The sequence below is a fragment of the Schistocerca cancellata genome, chromosome 7, assembly GCF_023864275.1.
Source record: "Schistocerca cancellata isolate TAMUIC-IGC-003103 chromosome 7, iqSchCanc2.1, whole genome shotgun sequence".
In the NCBI taxonomy this organism is placed as follows: Eukaryota; Metazoa; Arthropoda; class Insecta; order Orthoptera; family Acrididae; genus Schistocerca; species Schistocerca cancellata.
The window spans coordinates 44,442,195-44,463,231 of NC_064632.1; the positions used below are offsets into that span (position 1 = coordinate 44,442,195).

Sequence of the window (21,037 nt, forward strand, 5' to 3'; positions counted from 1 at the left end):
TGTTAGGGTTCTCTTGACCACTTCTTGACAAACTGTCTGTTGGCTTCAGTCCCTGTATCTTAGACCGACGTCTGTCTGATGTTTTTCCGATATTTCGACAGCACGAGTGGCTGGCATTGTCAAAGTTTCATCTTCCTCTACCAGCAATGGAAGGTTAAGTCCTGACAATCCCAGCCACTCGTGCTGACAAAATGTCAGAAAAATCATGAAACAAATGTCGGCCGAACAACCCGAGACAGAAGCCGACAGGCAGTTTGTCAAATGGGAATGTCTGGAGGGAATGGGGACATTTTTCCTCCGAGGATCACTGTTGAGCGAATTTAGAGAACTGGCATCTGAGGTTGACTGCAGTATGAATTTACTGCCGCCAACATACACTACTGGCCATTAAAATTGCCACACCACGAAGATGACGTGCTACAGACGCGAAATCTAACCTACAGGAAGAGGATGCTGTGATATGCAAATGATTCGCTTTTCAGAGCATTCACACAAGGTTGGCGCCGGTGGCGACACCTACAATGTGCTGACATGAGGAAAGTTTCCAACCAATTTCTCACACACGAACAGCAGTTGACCGGCGTTGCCTGGTGAAACGTTGTTGTAAAGTCTCGTGTAAGGAGGAGAAACGCGTACCATCACGTTTCCGACTTTGATAAAGGTCGGATTGTAGCCTATAGCGATTGCGGTTTATCGTATCGCAACATTGCTGCTCGCGTTGGTCGACATCCAATGACTGTTAGCAGAATATGGAATCGGTGGGTTCAGGAGGGTAATACGGAACGCCGTGCTGGATCCCAGCGACCACGTATCACTAGCACTCGAGATGACAGGCATCATATCCGCATGGCTGTAACGGATCGTGCAGCCTCGTCTCGATCCCTGAGTCAACAGATGGGGGCGTTTGCAAGACGACAACCAACTCCACGAACAATTCGACGACGTTTGCATCAGCATGGACTATCAGCTCGAAGAACATGGCTGCGGTTACCCTTGACGCTGCATCACAGACAGGAGCGCCTGCGATGGTGTACTCAACAACGAACCTGGGTGCACGAATGGCAAAACGTCATTTTTTTCCGATGAATCAAGATTCTGTTTACAGCTTCATGATGGTCGCATACGTGCTTGGCGACGTCGCGGTTAACACACATTGGAAGTGTGTTTTCGTCATCGCCATACTGGCGTATCACCCGGTGTGATGGTATGTAGTGCCATTGATTACACGTCTCGGTCACCTCTTGTTCGCATTGACGGCACTTTGAACAGTAGACGTTACATTTCATATGTGTTACGACCCGTGGCTCTACCCTTCATTCGATCCCTGCGAAACCCTACCTTTCAGCAGGATAATGCACGACCGCATGTTGCAGGCCCTGTACGGGCCTTTCTGGATACAGAAAATGTCCGACCGCTGCCCTGGTCAGCACATTCTCCAGATCTCTTCACCAATTGAAAACGTCTGGTCAATGGTGGCCGAGCAACTGGCTCGTCGCAACACACCACTCACTACTGTTGATGAACTGTGGTATCGTGTTGAAGCTGCATGGGCAGCTGTACCTGTACACGCGATCCAAGCTCTGTTTGACTCAATGCCTAGGTGTATCAAGGCCGTTATTACGGCCAGAGGTGGTTGTTCTGGCTACTGATTTCTCAGGATCTATGCACCCAAATTGCGTGGAAATGTAATCGCATTTCAGTTCTAGTATAATATACACTCCTGGAAATGGAAAAAAGAACACATTGACACCGGTGTGTCTGACCCACCATACTTGCTCCGGACACTGCGAGAGGGCTGTACAAGCAATGATCACACGCACGGCACAGCGGACACACCAGGAACCGCGGTATTGGCCGTCGAATGGCGCTAGCTGCGCAGCATTTGTGCACCGCCGCCGTCAGTTTGCCGTGGCATACGGAGCTCCATCGCAGTCTTTAACACTGGTAGCATGCCGCGACAGCGTGGACGTGAACCGTATGTGCAGTTGACGGACTTTGAGCGAGGGCGTATAGTGGGCATGCGGGAGGCCGGGTGGACGTACCGCCGAATTGCTCAACACGTGGGGCTTGAGGTCTCCACAGTACATCGATGTTGTCGCCAGTGGTCGGCGGAAGGTGCACGTGCCCGTCGACCTGGGACCGGACCGCAGCGACGCACGGATGCCCGCCAAGACCGTAGGATCCTACGCAGTGCCGTAGGGGACCGCACCGCCACTTCCCAGCAAATTAGGGACACTGTTGCTCCTGGGGTATCGGCGAGGACCATTCGCAACCGTCTCCATGAAGCTGGGATACGGTCCCGCACACCGTTAGGCCGTCTTCCGCTCACGCCCCAACATCGTGCAGCCCGCCTCCAGTGGTGTCGCGACAGGCGTCAATGGAGGGACGAATGGAGACGTGTCGTCTTCAGCGATGAGAGTCGCTTCTGCCTTGGTGCCAATGATGGTCGTATGCGTGTTTGGCGCCGTGCAGGTGAGCGCCACAATCAGGACTGCATACGACCGAGGCACACAGGGCCAACACCCGGCATCATGGTGTGGGGAGCGATCTCCTACACTGGCCGTACACCACTTGTGATCGTCGAGGGGACACTGAATAGTGCACGGTACATCCAAACCGTCATCGAGCCCATCGTTCTACCATTCCTACACCGGCAAGGGAACTTGCTGTTCCAACAGGACAATGCACGTCCGCATGTATCCCGTGCCACCCAACGTGCTCTAGAAGGTGTAAGTCAACTACCCTGGCCAGCAAGATTTCCGGATCTGTCCCCCATTGAGCATGTTTGGGACTGGATGAAGCGTCGTCTCACGCGGTCTGCACGTCCAGCACGAACGCTGGTCCAACTGAGGCGCCAGGTGGAAATGGCATGGCAAGCCGTTCCACAGGACTACATCCAGCATCTCTACGATCGTCTCCATGGGAGAATAGCAGCCTGCATTGCTGCGAAAGGTGGATATACACTGTACTAGTGCCGACATTGTGCATGCTCTGTTGCCTGTGTCTGTGTGCCTGTGGTTCTGTCAGTGTGATCATGTGATGTATCTGACCCCAGGAATGTGTCAATAAAGTTTCCCCTTCCTGGGACAATGAATTCACGGTGTTCTTATTTCAATTTGCAGGAGTGTATTTGTCCAATGAATACCCGTTTAGCATCTGCATTTCTTCTTGGTGTAGTAATTTTAATGTCCAGCAGTGTACATTTCGGGTAAGGATCACGAAGATTCAAAAAATTAGCCCTCAAAGCTAGGCATATAGACAGTCACTTTTCCCTCGTTCTTTTTGATAGTGGAGCAGGAAAGGAAATGCGCAGTAGTGGTACAGGGTACCCTCCGCCAAGCACTGTGCAATGGTTGGCGGATGTGTTTATGTACATGTAGATGTACTGCCTACTGTAATGCAACATTTCGGAGACGATGGTAGTTTCTATCAGCATGATGTCGTAACCATTTATAAGGCAGAATCTGTGGAGCAATGGTTTACGCGCTGGCCTTAATGGAGTCCCGACATGAACCCAGTGGAACGCCTTTGCATCGGTTTAGGGCGGCAACTTCGCTCCAGACTGCAGCGTCCAACATCTATACCGAGTACAATGTTTGTCCCCCACCGGTATGCTGTGTTCCAAGACGTCAGAGCCCCTGTTTGCACTGCTCGCATCATCCAGGGCTGGTTTTATCAGCGCGAGCATGAACTATCGCATCTCCCCGGCCACCACATTCGCCAGATCTCTGTATTAGTGAGCTTCTGTGGACTACTTTGAAAAGAAGAGGGTGAGATCACTGCTCAGCTGCGTCATCGTTACCTGTACTTCCCACTATTTTGCAGGGAGAATAGTCTAATATTCCCCTGAGAGCCACAAAAGGCCCGTATTTATCCACTCCGAGGCGACTGGAAGGTGTTTGGAATGCTAACAGGTTCCTACATCGTATCAGACATTGTAATGTTTCGTCATTTTGACGTTTCCATATTTTTGTCCGTCCTCTGTATGAAGCGTCGGATTGGGTGATTGATTTGGAGAGGGGCCAAACAGCTAGGTCATCGGTCACATCGATTAGGGTAGGATGGGGAAGGGTCGGCCATGTTCTTTCAAAGGAACCATCTCGGCATTTGCCTCAAGCGATTTAGGAAAGTCAAAGAAAAACTATATCGGGATGGCTGGATGTGGGTTTGAACCGCCGTCCTCCCGAATTCAAGTCCAGTGCACTACCCACTGCGCCACCTCGCTCAAGCATTAGATACAATCGCACCAACACAGAGTGTAAAAGAGATTTACTTCACAGAGGCGCTAGAAAGTTCAAGCCAAGCCGCCCGGGCAGCCGTGCGGTCTAACGCGCTGCTTCCTGAGCGGGAAGGCGTGCCAGTCCCCGGCAGGAATCCGCTCGGCGAATTAGTGTCGAGGTCCGGTGAGCCGGCCAGGCTGTGGATGGTTTTTAAGGCGGTTTTCCTTCTGCCTCGGCGAGTGCGGGTTGGTTCCCCTTATTCCGCCTCAGTTACACTGCGTCGGCGATTGCTGCGCAAACACTGTCTCCACGTACGCGTACACCATAATTGCTGTAGTATACAGAGAAGTTGCAACATTAGAAAATTGTAGCGAAATGCAGGAAGATCTGCAGCGGATAGGCACTTGGTGCAGGGAGTGGCAACTGACCCTTAACATAGACAAATGTAATGTATTGCGAATACATAGAAAGAATGATCCTTTATTTATGATTATATGATAGCGGAACAAACACTGGTAGCAGTTACTTCTGTAAAATATCTGGGAGTATGCGTGCGGAACGATTTGAAGTGGAATGATCATATAAAATTAATTGTTGGTAAGGCGGGTACCAGGTTGAGATTCATTGGGAGAGTCCTTAGAAAATGTAGTCCATCAACAAAGGAGGTGGCTTACAAAACACTCGTTCGACCTATACTTGACAATCGCTCATCAGTGTGGGATCCGTACCAGATCGGGTTGACGGAGGAGATAGAGAAGATCCAAAGAAGAGCGGCGCGTTTCGTCACAGGGTTATTTGGTAACCGTGATAGCGTCACGGAGATGTTTAACAAACTCAAGTGGCAGACTCTGCAAGAGAGGCGCTCTGCATCGCGGTGTAGCTTGCTCGCCAGGTTTCGAGAGGGTGCGTTTCTGGATGAGGTATCGAATATATTGCTTCCCCCTACTTATACCTCCCGAGCAGATCACGAATGTAAAATTAGAGAGATTAGAGCGCGCACGGAGGCTTTCAGGCAGTCTTTCTTCCCGCGAACCATACGCGACTGGAACAGGAAAGGGAGGTAATGACAGTGGCACGTAAAGTGACCTCCGACACACACCGTTGGGTGGCTTGCCGAGTATAAATGTAGATGTAGATGTAGATGTACTCTACCATGCAAACATTTGGGTTACACTCGTCTGGTATGAGACTATCCCGGAGCGGTCCACTGGGCGCACAATAACCCTGGCTTCGCTGTGGGGCGGCGGTGGGGTGGGTGGACTGCTGTGGCCTGTTGTGGGGTTGTGAATCACTGAGAGCTACGGCGGGACGAAGCCTGTGCGTCGTTTCTGGGTCCCCGCTTCAATACACAATAACTTCAAGCTTCCGCTGTTGCAGTGTTAAGTTCCTAAGGGACCAAACTTCTGAGGTCATCTCTCCCTAGGCTTACACACTACTGAGGACATCACATCCACCCATGCCCCGAGGAGGAATCGAACCTCCGAAGGGGGGAACCGAGCGGACCGTGGTAAGGCACCTGAGACCACCTGGCTCCCACTACTGTAATAGAACTGCAGGTTGTTAACAGTAAGTTATAAGCTCTTAGTCCACTCTAAAATGTCTGTAGCTGCTTCGTGGGCAATTATTTTATATTTTGCACAATCGGCGTTTGTGGGACGCACTAATGAGTGCTGGACGCCGCCTTTTCTCAGTAAGGAGTTCCTAGATAACAGGACGCAGCATGTCATTCTCAATGGAGAAAGTCTTCCGAAGTAAGAGTGATTTCAGGTGTGCCGCAGGGGAGTGTCATAGGACCGTTGCTATTCACAATATACATAAATGACGTTGTGGATGACATCGGAAGTTCACTGAGGCTTTTTGCAGATGATGCTGTGGTGTATCGAGAGGTTGTAACAATGGAAAATTGTACTGAAATGCAGGAGGATCTGCAGCGAATTGACGCATGGTGCAGGGAATGGCAATTGAATCTCAATGTAGACAAGTGTAATGTGCTGCGAATACACAGATCCTTTATCATTTAGCTACAAAATAGCAGGTCAGCAACTGGAGGCAGTTAATACCATAAATTATCTGGGAGTACGCGTTAGGAGTGATTTAAAATGGAATGATCATATAATGTTGATCGTCGGTAAAGCAGATGCCAGACTGAGATTCATTGGAAGAATCCTAAGGAAATGCAATCCGAAAACAAAGGAAGTAGGTTACAGTACGCTTGTTCGCCCACTGCTTGAATACTGCTCAGCAGTGTGGGATCCGTACCAGATAGGGTTGATAGAAGATATAGAGAAGATCCAACGGAGAGCAGCGCGCTTCGTTACAGGATCATTTAGTAATCGCGAAAGCGTTACGGAGATGATAGATAAACTCCAGTGGAAGACTCTGCAGGAAAGACGCTCAGTAGCTCGGTACGGGCTTTTGTCAAAGTTTCGAGAACATACCTTCACCGAAGAGTCAAGCAGTATATTGCTCCCTCCTACGTATATCTCGCGAAGAGACCATGAGGATAAAATCAGAGAGATTAGAGCCCACACAGAGGCATACCGACAACCCTTCCTTCCACGAACAATACGAGACTGGAATAGAAGGGAGAACCGATAGAGGTACTGAAGGTACCCTCCGCCACACACCGTCAGGTGGCTTGCGGAGTATGGATGTAGATGTAGATGTAGATGTAGATGTAGATGTAAGTGGTGTGTGGGTTGGCAGACGCGAAGCGAGAGATTTTCGCTGATCACGTGTGGTGCGTGTGTGTGTGTTGGCAGGCATGAAGCCGCGCAGCGAGGGCGGCAAAGACGTGGTGCTGTCGTCGGCGTCGGCGCCGTCGGACGTGTTCTGCAGCGTGCCGGGCCGGCTGTCGCTGCTGAGCTCCACCTCCAAGTACAAGGTCACCGTCGGCGAGGTCCAGCGCCGCCTCAGCCCGCCCGAGTGCCTCAACGCGTCGCTGCTCGGCGGTGTGCTGCGCAGGTAACTGCTCACCTCTTTCCCACTGTCTTCATTTCTCCAGCCTGCCTTAAAAAGTTCCTAGTTCTCCGACCGCCTCTCTGTACAACTAGAGGTGTTCAACACCAAACGGTTTCAGTAGACTCTAGGATGTGGTATGCCCTTGTCTTCCGCCAACCTGTGAACTGAATAAGCCAGTTATAAGTGTGTAACCTCCCCTTCACTTATCGACCTTAATGACAGTGAAAAATTAAACCGCATGTACCTAATGGAAATTTGGGAAAAGCAATCGTCACCGAGGTTAATTTGTCGGCAAAGAGGGAGGAAAGGGTTACATCTAAATGAAAGGAAAAATGCTAATGAAACTGGTGGAAATTAATTTTGAAATAGGGGTAAAGTTAATAAAGAAAGTAAATGTGCGGCCGTTACGTTAACAATCAACTAGCGGTAATTAGATATTTGAGATTTGGGGGAAATTACGGTCGCCAGTCCTAAGGACAATTACTATAGTAACTGAAAAAGAAAGGTTATTACACATATAATTAGCACTAGAAGCGTGGCAACTGAAGGTTGACACGTGTAGTGTGAAAACTGAAAGTTTGTCAGAAGTAAAAAATTTCGCTACACTCTGACTTAATTTAGCAAAAGAATTAATAAAACCGAAAAATCGAAAGTTAATTTAGTGACTGAAGTTAATAGTGGGCTTTCTTTCTGAAGCACATCGAAATTCAGTAAAATACGGTTAGTCTTGGACTACCTCAACAATCATTTTAAAAGCTACTTGAATCTACGCAATTTAGAAATAAGAGATTTAACTTTGAACTCGAATTAAATGATTCTGAACAATTAACAATAGTAAAATTTAGTACGTACCAAGCTGAGCTGCAGTCACAGGTAAGCTAAAATACGGTAACAAAACTCGCACTCTTAATTTGTGCTTGTGTAATCTAGATATTGTAGCCAGCTATGAATACTTTAACTTAACTTTGAAATTAAAGCAGCGAAATTGAATTATGTTACTTTAATGCTGGCGTTTGAATTTCAACGACACTCGGGTTCATTTCGGAAAAGTAAGGGACCCTGTTTGGCAATGCAATTGGGACAATGAGCAACAAAGGTTCATGCTAAGTTGCTGTAATTTTGTGATGCAACAATTTTAAAAGTTTGAAAAGCTGAGGTCTGCCATACAGTTCTAAAACTTTAAGTGCTTCCAGTCTTCCTTGTTGGTTGATTGAAGGTTTGAAGCCGTCGATCGAGGAGGTGGCGACAGTCACTCATTGTCGGCCGTCGCTGTTGCAGAAGCTGGATGTTGGCGCGCCTTCTTCTCGACACGGTCACCAGACGAAACGGGCTCTTGATGTGCGCCAGCTAATGCTTCCCGTCCGCGACACCGTGTCAGAAACTATCATCGCAAGTCGAGCGCAATTACATGCTGCCAAAGCCCGAAAGCGCGGCAACTCGCGGGAGCTTCACACAACACACCTGCTCCACTCGCTACTCCAGCCAGACTCTCTCTCTCTCTCTCTCTCTCTGCCCGCGCTCCACGCGACAGAGTTAACACTACCAAAGATCCTAAACACTCTGGTTCTCCACACGACCTATCGACGTATTCGTTCGATAACATAGTTTTCCCTAGGCAAGACCCAGCGTAAAAATACAAATAATATTTACAAAACAACCAATTATACATCGACATAAGTGCATAAATATATATATACAAACAGTAAAACAATTACAGTATTTAAAGAGACAGAAATGGCATATCTTGAGATAACAAAACAAGGAAAAAATAATAGTACAATAGATGGAAATAGGAGGATATGCATTTCCGGCGTTACAAGTGGACCTACCTTTTAACCACCGATTAGGTTGCAACGCGTGCGAAATTTACTGATGAAATGGTTATCCTCGACAATGACACAAGCTGAAGAAATGAATTAAAATTTTGGCCATCGCCGGGGCTCAAACCTGGTTCTACTGCTTGCCAGGCAGATGTGCTAACCATTACAGCACTGTAGCAGTATTGTTAACACACTTGCGAGTACTCCTCTAGAACAGTGCCCTATGTAACACAAATTTCAAGTCATACGATAGTGCAGTGCCTGTGTTATTTCGATTTACGATGCAAAGTTCTTTTGGGCATGCATGCACGTCCAAAGGAACTTTGCGTCGTAAATCGAAATAACACAGCAACTGCACTATCGTATTTATCTGCCGATAGCGGGCTTGCGACTTTCAAGTAAATTGTATCACATATACGGGAATATCCATTAACAGACGTACGAGTACAGGTTGTAGACGCATGGGTGGTGATATATGGAAGTTTGGATCTCGCTATGAGTCGTACTTGGGTAGCCAAATGTTAATGTGACCGCTCGCTATAAGGGGGATATACGGCCTCGAGTCCTGGTCTGGCAAAAATTTTAGTTGTTGTCAGTCCACTCTACAGCTGATGGTTGTCCATATTCGCAGCTGCGAAAAATTTGATGAACTTCAGTTCACGCCTTCAACCCATTTTCTCCTTCTTCAATAGTCATTATTGTTAGGGAGGGCAATATACTTACGTAGTCCACTCAGCTACGTTAGCTGTACTGCTACAGTGGTGTAATGGTTAGCACATCTGCCTAGTAAGTAAGAGATCTGGGTTAAAGTCCCAGCTGCAGCACAAATTTTGCTTCATTTCTTCACTCTCCATCATTATCGAAGATAAAGTTGAGACTCTCAATAGAATTTTAACTCTGTCAGATCAATAAATTGCTTTAGTTATCGTGTTTGTTGCACTTCCTTGTCATCAGATAAAAGGAGTCCTATCCGCAGATCTTCCGCTCTCCAGTCGTAGCAGCTTCGGAGCTCAGCCCTACAGAAGGCGTTTCCGCCACAAAAATTAAGATAATAAAGGACAGTGGGATGGCCACAAACTCAAAAAAGACAAGCAACAAATAAGCTGAATATGATAATCATTTTGTGCTTGAAACCATTTCCTTGGCCGCGTTTGCTTCCCAATATGTAATAGAAAATGTATTTTTACCTTGAGCAGACACAATTTTTCTTATTTTACTACCCATACTTGTTTTGGTGAAGTTTCTCCGTCATCAGTGGGTTTTGTTTATTATCTGTTGCACGATGAACAAGGAACTTATGCATTATGAAATTTTCCATTTTCTTGAGATTATAGTATTTGCATTACCATGAGTACTGACAGAAATATTAACATGCAGAACAAATGGAACATAATTTATGAACACCTTACACATATTGGTGTTCACAAATCTGTTTGGTATTTCCAGCACAGCTACTGTTATTGCCATCCTGTATGTCATCTGCAGTTAATAAGCGTTTATCATTTTTTCACATAATTTCTCACAAATTTTAAAGGCCTAATACGATATTACCGTTTCTTCTTTCTTTCTATAGCACTACTGTCGTTATATTATGTTGTTTTGCGAACAAAGATTCGCTTTGTTTACAAAACAACATAATATAACGACAGTAGTGCACACAAAGAAAGAAAAACCGATTCATCACATGAGACCTTAAAAATTTGTGGGGAACTGCGTACAAAAAAACAATGATAAGAGCTTATTAATTGCAGATGACATACTGGAAAGCAGTAATTGTAGCTGTGCTGCATATACAAAATAGGCTTGTTAATATCAATATGTATAAGTGAATATTTCTGTCAGGAGCTGTAATAATTTAAATACCATAATCTCTAAAAACTGGTAAATATCTTAATTCATAAATTCTTTGTGTGCTGTTCAACAAATAATAAATACAATCCACTGACAATGGAGAAACTTCTCCGAAACGTGTATTGATAGTAAAAAGAAAAGAAAAATTATGCTTTCTCAAGGCTGAACCACATCTCCTTATTACGTAAGTGGAATGTGGATGTACAGAACTTTCAAAAACAGTTTTAAATGCTAGGTAGCCTTGTTAGAGCGTGGTAAATCAATCCACAATTCTGGATTACTTGTTGGATAGCCAGACCACCAGAGGAAATGAAGTTAAGACGGGAAAACAGTCGAACAAGAGATTCACATCCATCGCCCAGAGATTCTTAACTAATGGGCCATGACAACATCAGAAACATACAGGAGAAATAGTTGCTGACCATGAGAGACGATAGATTCGGATACAACGTGCAACGCCTCTTACAGCATCAGCATCGACGAGTGATCTGCATGCAGTTCTCAAGACAACCTGCGAGATCCCAGAAGTCAAGGCCAGCGTGTACAACCACGGCGCGAGCAGAACCCTGTCGATGTCATTTTACAACCGACTGATTCCAAAGTAGTGAAAACCAGTTCATGTTAACTACAGCTGGCAGCTACTTCGACACTAATGAATTGACAACAGTGCCACGTACATGCAATGAAATGGCGTCCGTCTAACGTCTGCCCGATAATGGGCTCGGACAGCAGGTATCCGCGGTTTTATTGTCACAGAGAAACAACATGGGGGTGCCAACTTTGAAAAAAAAAAAAAAAACACAAAAAAAACTTTTGTTGGGGCAGAGGGGGGCGGGGATAGCACTGGCTGACCATTCTAGCGGATTTGGATCGGAAAAGCAGGGGAAGACGCACAGGTGTTCAAGTTGGTCATTCTGCAGTGGCGCCAGAGGGTGACTCTAACAAAAAATCCATCTCCTCCTACGTGGCGTGTCTGCGTTGCGAATTTGAACACATCGGCTCTGTCTTTTACCAGTTTAAGCAACCTTGTGGCTGTCTGGTGTTAAAAGTAATACCCCCACCATCCGATGGTTCTGCATCTAGACAATACATTCGAGCGTTCAGAAGGTCGAAGAAAACTGGCATTATTACTGGTATTTGCCTGTTAAGTTCACCGACTTGTTCAATATTCACTTAATTTGCTTATGATTACTGTCACTCAAAACGTAATTTTTCTCTCTGTGTGGTTCCGTGGTTGAAAACATTATTAGTCAATTAACTAATTGCTCTTCCTTTGCAACGGACGGGACTGTACAATCGCTGAGGCCTCTCCACGTGTCGGTAATACATCGCAGAAATGTCTCAGGTTTACAAAATTAAAGAAGCTGTAAGTGACAGAAAAAAATCTTTGAATCCTAAATCTTTTTTATTTTTCACCCACATAATCGAATCCAGTCTTTATTCAAACGAGACTTACCAATCATAGTGATTCTCGGCTACCCACAAATATTTCACATCATCTCAATATTTTGATAAGCAGTCGATCATACTATAAAATAGCTATTACCCCTTAATTTCGAGAATACGAGGTGCATTCAAGCACTAGGGCCTCCGATTTTTTTTTCTCCGGACTAGAAAGAGATAGAAACATGCGCATTGTTTTAAAATGAGGCCACGTTCATTGTCAATACGTCCCAGAGATGGCAACACCGTACGGCAGATGGAATTTTACCGCCAGCGGCGAGAACTGTTTTAAATGCTTAAAATGGCGACGTTTTCCTTACTTGAACAGCGTGCAATCATTCGTTTTCGGAATTTGCGTGGTGTGAAACCAAATGAAATTCATCGACAGTTGAACGAGACATGTGGTGATGGAGTTATGGATGTGTCGAAAGTGCGTTCGTGGGTGCGACAGTTTAATGAAGGCAGAACATCGTGTGACAACAAACCGAAACAACCTCGGGCTCGCACGAGCCGGTCTGACGACATGATCGAGAAAGTGGAGAGAATTGTTTTGGGGGATCGCCGAATGACTGTTGAACAGATCGCCTCCAGAGTTGGCATTTTCTGTGGGTTCTGTGCACATAATCCTGCATGACGACCTGAAAATGCGAAAAGTGTCATCCAGGTGGGTGCCACGAATGCTGACAGACGACCACATGGCTGCCCGTGTGGCATGTTGCCAAGCAATGTTGACGCGCAACGACAGCATGAACGGGACTTTCTTTTCTTCGGTTGTGACAATGGATGAGACGTGGATGCCACTTTTCAATCCAGAAACAAAGCGCCAGTCAGCTCAATGGAAGCACACAGATTCACCGCCACCAAAAAAATTTCGGATAACCGCCAATGCTGAAAAAATGATGGTGTCCATGTTCTGGGACAGCGAGGGCGTAATCCTTACCCTTTGCGTTCGAGAGAGCACTACGGTAACAGGTGCATCCTACGAAGATGTTTTGAAGAACAAATTCCTTCCTGCACTGCAACAAAAACGTCCGGGAAGGGCTGCGCGTGTGCTGTTTCACCAAGCAAACGCACCCGCACATCGAGCTAACGTTACGCAACAGTTTCTTCGTGATAACAACTTTGAAGTGATTCCTCATGCTCCCTACTCACCTGACCTGGCTCCTAGTGACTTTTGGCTTTTTCCAACAATGAAAGACACTCTGCGTGGCCGCACATTCTCCAGCCGTGCTGCTATTGCCTCAGCGATTTTCCAGTGGTCAAAACAGACTCCTAAAGAAGCCTTCGCCGCTGCCATGGAATCATGGCTTCAGCGTTGTGTAAAATATGTACGTTTGCAGGGCGATTACGTCGAGAAGTAACGCCAGTTTCATCGATTTCGGGTGAGTAGTTAATTAGAAAATTAGAAAAAAGTCGGAGGCCTTAGAACTTGAATGCACCTCGTATCTCACACCTGTAATCCTAATGGTACACAAATAAACGTTTCTTAAAACCTTGGACTTTTTCCTTTCGCGGGCAAGTGCTCTACTTGCTGAGCTGCCCAGTTTCGACTCGAGATCCAACCTCAGAACTTTACTTCCGCCAGACGTTCTTGCCTCACCTTGCAAACTTCCCACAAGGTATGTCGGACAACATCTGCCAAGCTTGTAAGGTAGGAGATGCGAGGACGAGTCGTGGGTCGTCCTTGTATAGTTCAGTCGGCAGAGCCTTCTCCCACAAAAGGCGAAGGCCCAATGTTCCAGTCCTGGGCTGGCACACAATATTAATCTGCCAGGAAGTTTCTTATCAGGACACATCTGCTGCACAGTGAAAAATAATTCATCACAGAAATGTTTTCTTTCTCAACGGAGAAACCCGAACATATTACGAAACACATCGGCATATTTCCGCGCATTACATATAAACAAAGAAAACCACTTACCTTTGGACTAAAACGAGTGTGTACTTCTAATTTTTTATTGTCTTTCCTTTTATTATCTTTCCTTTTATTTTCTATATTTGATGCTGTTCTGCTTATTTTCCTATCTTGCGGTACTCTTACCATCTGTGCACAACTATTACACGTAGCATCGTCATCTACAGTGTGAGAAAGAGGAAACCGACCCGCAACATATTTCCTGCGCCGTAAGATGGGCAACCAAACGTACATCATGTCACAGGTCAATAGTACATTAAAATACAGGGTGATTCAAAAAGAATACCACAACTTTAGGAATTTAAAACTCTGCAACGACAAAAGGCAGAGCTAAGCACTATCTGTCGGCGAATTAAGGGAGCTATAAAGTTTCATTTAGTTGTACATTTGTTCGCTTGAGGCGCTGTTGACTAGGCGTCAGCGCCAGTTGATGCTAAGATGGCGACCGCTCAACAGAAAGCTTTTTGTGTTATTGAGTTCGGCAGAAGTGAATCGACGACAGTTGTTCAGCGTGCATTTCGAACGAAGTATGGTGTTAAACCTCCTGATAGGTGGTGTATTAAACGTTGGTATAAACAGTTTACAGAGAATGGATGTTTGTGCAAAGGGAATAGTTCTGGACGGCCGAGAACGAGAGATGAAAATGTAGCACGCATCCAGCAAGCATTTGTTCGCAGCCCAGGAAAATCGACTGGCAGAGCTAGCAGAGAGGTGCAAATTCCACAATCAACTCGCCTAAGGTGAACGTTTTCTGTGTCATTTCAGCCAATAAAGTTTTTGGCCCCTTTTTCTTCGAAGGTGCTACTGTAACTGGACTACAGTATCTGGAGATGTTAGAGAATTGGCTGTTCCCTCAGCTCGAACAAGAAGCACAACAATTCATATTTCACCATTATAGAGCGCCACCACATTGGCACTTATCTGTCCGTAACTACCTGAACGTCAACTACCCGAGGCGATGGATCGGCCGCCAGGCAGCCCGTGACAGAGCACTTCATCACTGGCCTCCAAGAAGCCCTGATCTTACCCCCTGCGATTTTTTCTTATGGGGGTATGTTAAGGATATGGTGTTTCGGCCACCTCTCCCAGCCACCATTCATGATTTGAAACGAGAAATAACAGCAGCTATCCAAACTGTTACGCCTGATATGCTACAGAGAGTGTGGAACGAGTTGGAGTATCGGGTTGATATTGCTCGAGTGTCTGGAGGGGGCCATATTGAACATCTCTGAACTTGTTTTTGAGTGAAAAAAAGCTTTTTAAATACTCTTTGTAATGATGTATAACAGAAGGTTATATTATGTTTCTTTCATTAAATACACATTTTTAAAGTTGTGGTATTCTTTTTGAATCACCCTGTATAATAAGTCTTAGTGATGACGTAGGCATTATCGGTAGGCTGCGTATTACGGGCATCTTATGACACCTTCAACTGAAGGCATAAGGCGTAAACAAGCGCACCCAGTCGGTTGATGCGGCGCGTTCTCAGCAATAGTACCTCGGCCCTTCCGCAGCGTCTGAGGCAAAATAGAGCACCGCGGACAGTCTCTAATTTCGCCTTATACACTATTTCTATATATTTTATCCACCCCAAAAACCGTTTACTGGGACGAAGCAACATATTGGAGCAGAATACTTGCTAAAACATCAAGATACACTACATGCTAAAAGTCTTCCACAGCCTTCTTTCCCCAGATATACTTTTCTCTATTTCTTCATGTCGTACTTTATCTCTCCACTTAACTTTTCATGTTCTTCGATAGAGCCACATTGCAAGTCCTTCGAGATTCTCCTCCTCCAGATTTAAGCTAATCTTTGTTTCATTTCCTGGACCCTTTTACTATTATAGTGACATAAATTTTCCAAAACATTATGGCCACCTGCTTAACAACTTGTTAGTCCGTCTCTGGAACGAGATACGCCACTGATTCTGCGTATCAGGGATCCGACAGTTTTTTGGTAGGTTTTTGGAGGCATGTGGCATTAGATGTCTAAGCAAATGTCATGTAGATGATGATGATTGGTTTGTGGGGTGCTCAACTGCGCGGTGATCAGCACCTGTACAAATTCCCAACCTTTGCTCAGTCCAATCTCGCCACTTTCAGGAATAATGATGAGGACAACACAAACACCCAGTCATCTCGAGGCAGGTGAAAATCCCTGATCCCGCCGGGAATCGAACCCTGGTCCCTGTGCTCGGGAAGCGAGAACGCGAACGCGAGACCACGAGTTATGCACAGATGTCATGTAATTCGAGTAAATAATGGGCCGTTAATTTGCACCTGATAGCGACCCACATGGGTTCCATAGGATTTACATCAGCCTAATTTGGTCGCCCAGACATCAAAGTTAGTTCGCTATAATGCTCCTCGAACCGCTGTAGCACGGTTCTGGCTCCGAGTCGCGGACAATTATAATTCCGACAGCTGACATCGCCGTCGGCGAAGAGATCAAGCATAAGGGCTGGAGAAGGTTCGCAGCTGTCGGCGTGTCTTACATTACTACCACACGCCCCACGCAAGCGCAGGAGAATGTCTGAGCATAATACTGCCCCCCACCAGCCTGTGTCCATGGGGCGCAGCACGTTTCGAACTGCCGCTCACCTCGACGACGGCATTTCCGTAGCTTCTCACGACAGTAGCACGTGAACATTCGACCAGCTTCGCCGTTTTCGAGATATTAGTTCATAGGCTCTTCGTAGTAGTAACCTGCCCTTCGTTAAAGTAGCTTATCTCAATGGATTTCCCCATTTGCAGCCAATATCTTCGCTTAAATACTTTTGTTACTGCTTCACGTGCCCGCAACGCCATCTGGCTGCATACAACGTCTCAGTAGGCAGTGGCCATAATGTTTTGGTTTATCAGTGTGTGTGTCCCACGACAAGTTATCAGCGTTTCATAAGCTGACTGCGCAAAAGTTACAAAACATATAGAAAAACGACGCATATCGGCGGGTAGAGCAAGTTGTCAAGTTTAGAGTCGTTATACACGCCGTAGCATAGTTGCATTAAGGGTCAGACGTGTCAGAACACGCGGATTAATCATCCACCCCGCATTGTAGCACGAATTAGCTCGCCCCTGCAGGCAGGCTACCCAGTGGAAAGATTTGCAAAGCAGGCTGCTGTAGAGCCTTTCTGTACAATTCGTTTCTAAGGCGCTGCAGTCGTGGACTGTGCGGCTGGTCCCGGCGGAGGTTCGAGTCCTCCCTCGGGCATGGGTGTGTGTGTTTCTCCTTAGGACAATTTAGGTTAAGTAGTGTGTAAGCTTAGGGACTGATGACAGCAGTTAAGTCTCATACGATTTCACACACATTTGAACATTTTTACAATTCGTTTCAATGAATTCTACGCTCATACTGACGTTTGCTGCGCCACAATCAGTCCCCATATTGATCGCTTGTAATATCAGTTACGAACTTAGAGAGACGGTCTATCCACTGATAGTGGTGTGTTTTCTGTATGTCTTGTAATTCTTGGGCAGTCGCCTTCCGAAACCCTGGAGTTACTTGCGATCAACCCCTTATGTGCCAGAACTCTCTTACACATTAGAAAACTAAACTGTGGGAAATGATATTTCGCATTGTTATATTATGTTAACAGAAATGACCCTGTTTTTTCAGCATCTGCTTAATTTTCTGCAACACTTTTAAAACGTGTTCGACCTCAGCACTTCTTCCTGAATGGCGTAGCACAAATATATGGATGTCCAGAATGCTTAAAAGTTTATGTCCCAGAACAGCACATATTTTCATTCCTCATCTGTTGCTGTGGTCTTCAGTCCTGAGACTGATTTGATGCGGCTCTCTATGCTACTCTATCCTGTGCAAGCTTCTTCATCTACCAGTACCTACTGCAACCTACATCCTTCTGAATCTGCTTAGTGTATTCATCTCTTGGTCTCCCTCTACGATTTTTACCCTCCACGCTGCCCTCCAATACTAAATTGGTGATCCCTTGATGCCTCAGAACATGTCCTACCAACCGATCCCTTCTTCTAGTCAAGTTGAGCAACAAACTCCTCTTCTCCCCAGTTCTATTCAATACCTCCTCATCAGTTATGTGATCTACCCATCTAATCTTCAGCATTCTTCTGTAGCACCACATTTAGAAAGCTTCTATTCTCTTCTTGTCCAAACTATTTATCGTCCATGTTTCACTACCATATATGGCTACACTCCATCCAAATACTTTCAGAAACGACTTCCTTACACTTAAATCTAGACTCGATGTCAACAAATTTCTCTTCTTCAGAAACGCTTTCCTTGCCATTGCCAGTCTACATTTCATATCCTCTCTACCTCGACCGTCATGGGTTATTTTGCTCCCCTAACAGCAAAACTCATTTACTACTTTAAGTGTCTCATTTCCTAATCTAATTCCCTCAGCGTCACCCGACTTAATTCGACTACATTCCATTATCCTCGCTTTGTTTTCGTTGATGTTCATCTTATATCCTTCTTTCAAGACACTGTCCATTCCATTCAACTGCTCTTCCAGGTCCTTTGCTGTCTCTGACAGAATTACAATGTCATCGGCGGTTCACAAAATTTTTATTTCTTCTCCATGGATTTTAATACCTACTCCGAATTTGTCTTTTGTTTCCTTTACTGCTTGCTCAATATACAGATTAAATAACATCGGGGAGAGGCTACAACCCTGTCTCACTCCCTTCCCAACCACTGCTTCCCTTTCATGTCCCTCGACTCTTATAACTGCCATCTGGTTTCACCTTCAGAATTTGAAAGATTGTATTCCAGTCAACATTGTCAAAAGCTTTCTCTATGTCTCATCTATCTTATCGGAATTCATTTATATCATTTCATGTAACTGCATCTAACTCTAGTCACTCCATCTGAGTGAATGTAATTTAACTGAGAAATGAAAAACGACAACAGCCTATTGTTAATGTCAACATTTTGCTTTGTAACCAGGAGCAAAGCGATGAAGAACGGAGTCGTGTACACAAAGTAGCCCTCAAACGCCGCACGTGCTGTAATGACTCGGCAGAAGAATCCACGTGTTCCTAGACGCTTCTATGGTACCGTAGATACGCCGAACCGGTGTGGTGGGCCACCCGCGAGTTTCGGCCCATCAGCGGTAGCGACTCATCAGGGGGACGTAAGAGCACGTTCTGGGCTTAATGGCGGCTGCGCGTCGGAAGTCAATTACCGGGCTCTCGATTCAATTCAACCGAGACTCCGGCCACCGCGAATGTTGCTTAACCTCTCTCGCATTGGCAGCGAAGAAGCGGAGCCGTTTCACTTTTAAACCCACATCACAGCGTAATTTCCCATTTTCAATTAGCTTCAAACCTAACACAGATAATCACAAAACCGTGTAGAGGTGCATATTTTGGCCGCTGTGGATCGACTCATTTTGCGAGACTTCATCAGTTACTCGAATAGGATTCCTCCTTCGTCCGGTTAAGAACCCTGTCTTTCGATTGTCGGTAGCGTGGCTGAAGCCGGAATCTGAAGATGGAGGCTTGATCGCCAACGGGGCAGCAATCAAGTGCTTCTGAAGTAATCCATCGATTTACAGTACGTCTCACATATCGGCTACAATTAAAGGCCTTTCGTCTAAGATGTTCACTGGAGCCTACTTGAAACGAGAATGTTTTGAAGCAGGTAATCCAGCGGTCTTTGGGGATTAACTCAAACACAAGAACTTTACAGAGAAGGTAGAAAACAAGCCCCGAACCTGTGGCATTGAGGTGTTTATAGCGTGATGTTGGATTTGTGAGTATTATCCGTAATGCAAGTGTTCCATGACGCCAAAAGCCATTCCAAGCACTGCCACATGCTGGACATGACTGCTATACCCGAAAGTTGCCACTTTCCGATACTATCAGTGCCGTAGCTGCAGGGAATGGTAACTGGCTGGTCTGGTTCCTTCTCCACCAAAAATGAATGCACCTCCGTTATAAAGTTTGCAAAAGGACAGAACATAGCTATGATACAAAATCAGCATCACCCTTCTCTAGAACGTGCGTTGACCATAAAAAGATGTGATTAAAAAGTCCATCATTAAGAGCGTAGAGGGCAGCTGACCCATTGTCAGTGGCGGTCTTTTGAAAAAGGTGCGGCAGTTTTCCCATGGGGAGTTGATACGTACCAGTTTCTGGCATTTGCAGCCATGCCTCTAACATACGTCGATCCCCGGCCGAAGTGGCCGATCGGTTCTAGGCGCTTCAGTCTGGAACCGCGTGACCGCTACGGTCGCAGGTTCGAATCCTGCCTCGGGCACGGATGTGTGTGATGACCTTAGGTTAGTTAGGTTTAAGCAGTTCTAAGTTCTAGGGGACTGATGACCTCAGAAGTTAAGTCCCATAGTGCTCAGAGCCATTTGAACCATTTTGAACCATACGTCGATCCTGGAAATAGCTACTAAACATGGATGCTTCGAATATCACCATATCGTATCAACGCCACACTATACCGTATCGTTAGCATGTTCTGATACTGGTTCATCCTTACGTTATATCAACACCATCGTCATTCTTAAAAGGCAAAGCATTGTTAATGTAACCATCATTTTCCACTGTCTCTTGACAAATACACCACTTAGTCGCTACTGTTGCAGTTTCATTCCATTGGCTATACTTTGCAGCACCAGTACGAAAGATCTAGGCCCTGTCTCTTGAGTTTATTTCCAGGAATTTTCCTTTCTAATTGTAAGATCTTTGTGATGTATATTTGGATGTCCTACTAATTTAGTTTTCCTTGGATTATTACCACATTAGTGCCTTTTTTTGTTTTACAGTAGGTATTTGCTCAGGGAATTTTGTTACAGTTGTCCAGCGTGGTGTATGATTGTGATCGGTCGATCA

At 45.7% G+C, this 21,037-nt stretch overlaps 1 protein-coding gene and 1 non-coding gene across 2 annotated transcripts in view; both read left to right on the forward strand.

Annotated features, from left to right (window-relative positions):
- The window catches only part of LOC126092636 (transcription factor AP-2-beta), a 411,315-nt gene that overhangs the window by 295,291 nt on the left and 94,987 nt on the right, over window positions 1-21,037 (forward strand). Inside the window, exon 5 of the mRNA XM_049908359.1 lies at window positions 6,983-7,184. Within this exon, the coding sequence (XP_049764316.1) occupies window positions 6,983-7,184 (202 nt within the window). The remainder of the gene's footprint in view (window positions 1-6,982; window positions 7,185-21,037) is intronic.
- On the forward strand, window positions 9,754-9,825 carry Trnat-agu (transfer RNA threonine (anticodon AGU)). The gene has a single exon. It is a non-coding gene; the product is annotated as a tRNA-Thr (tRNA).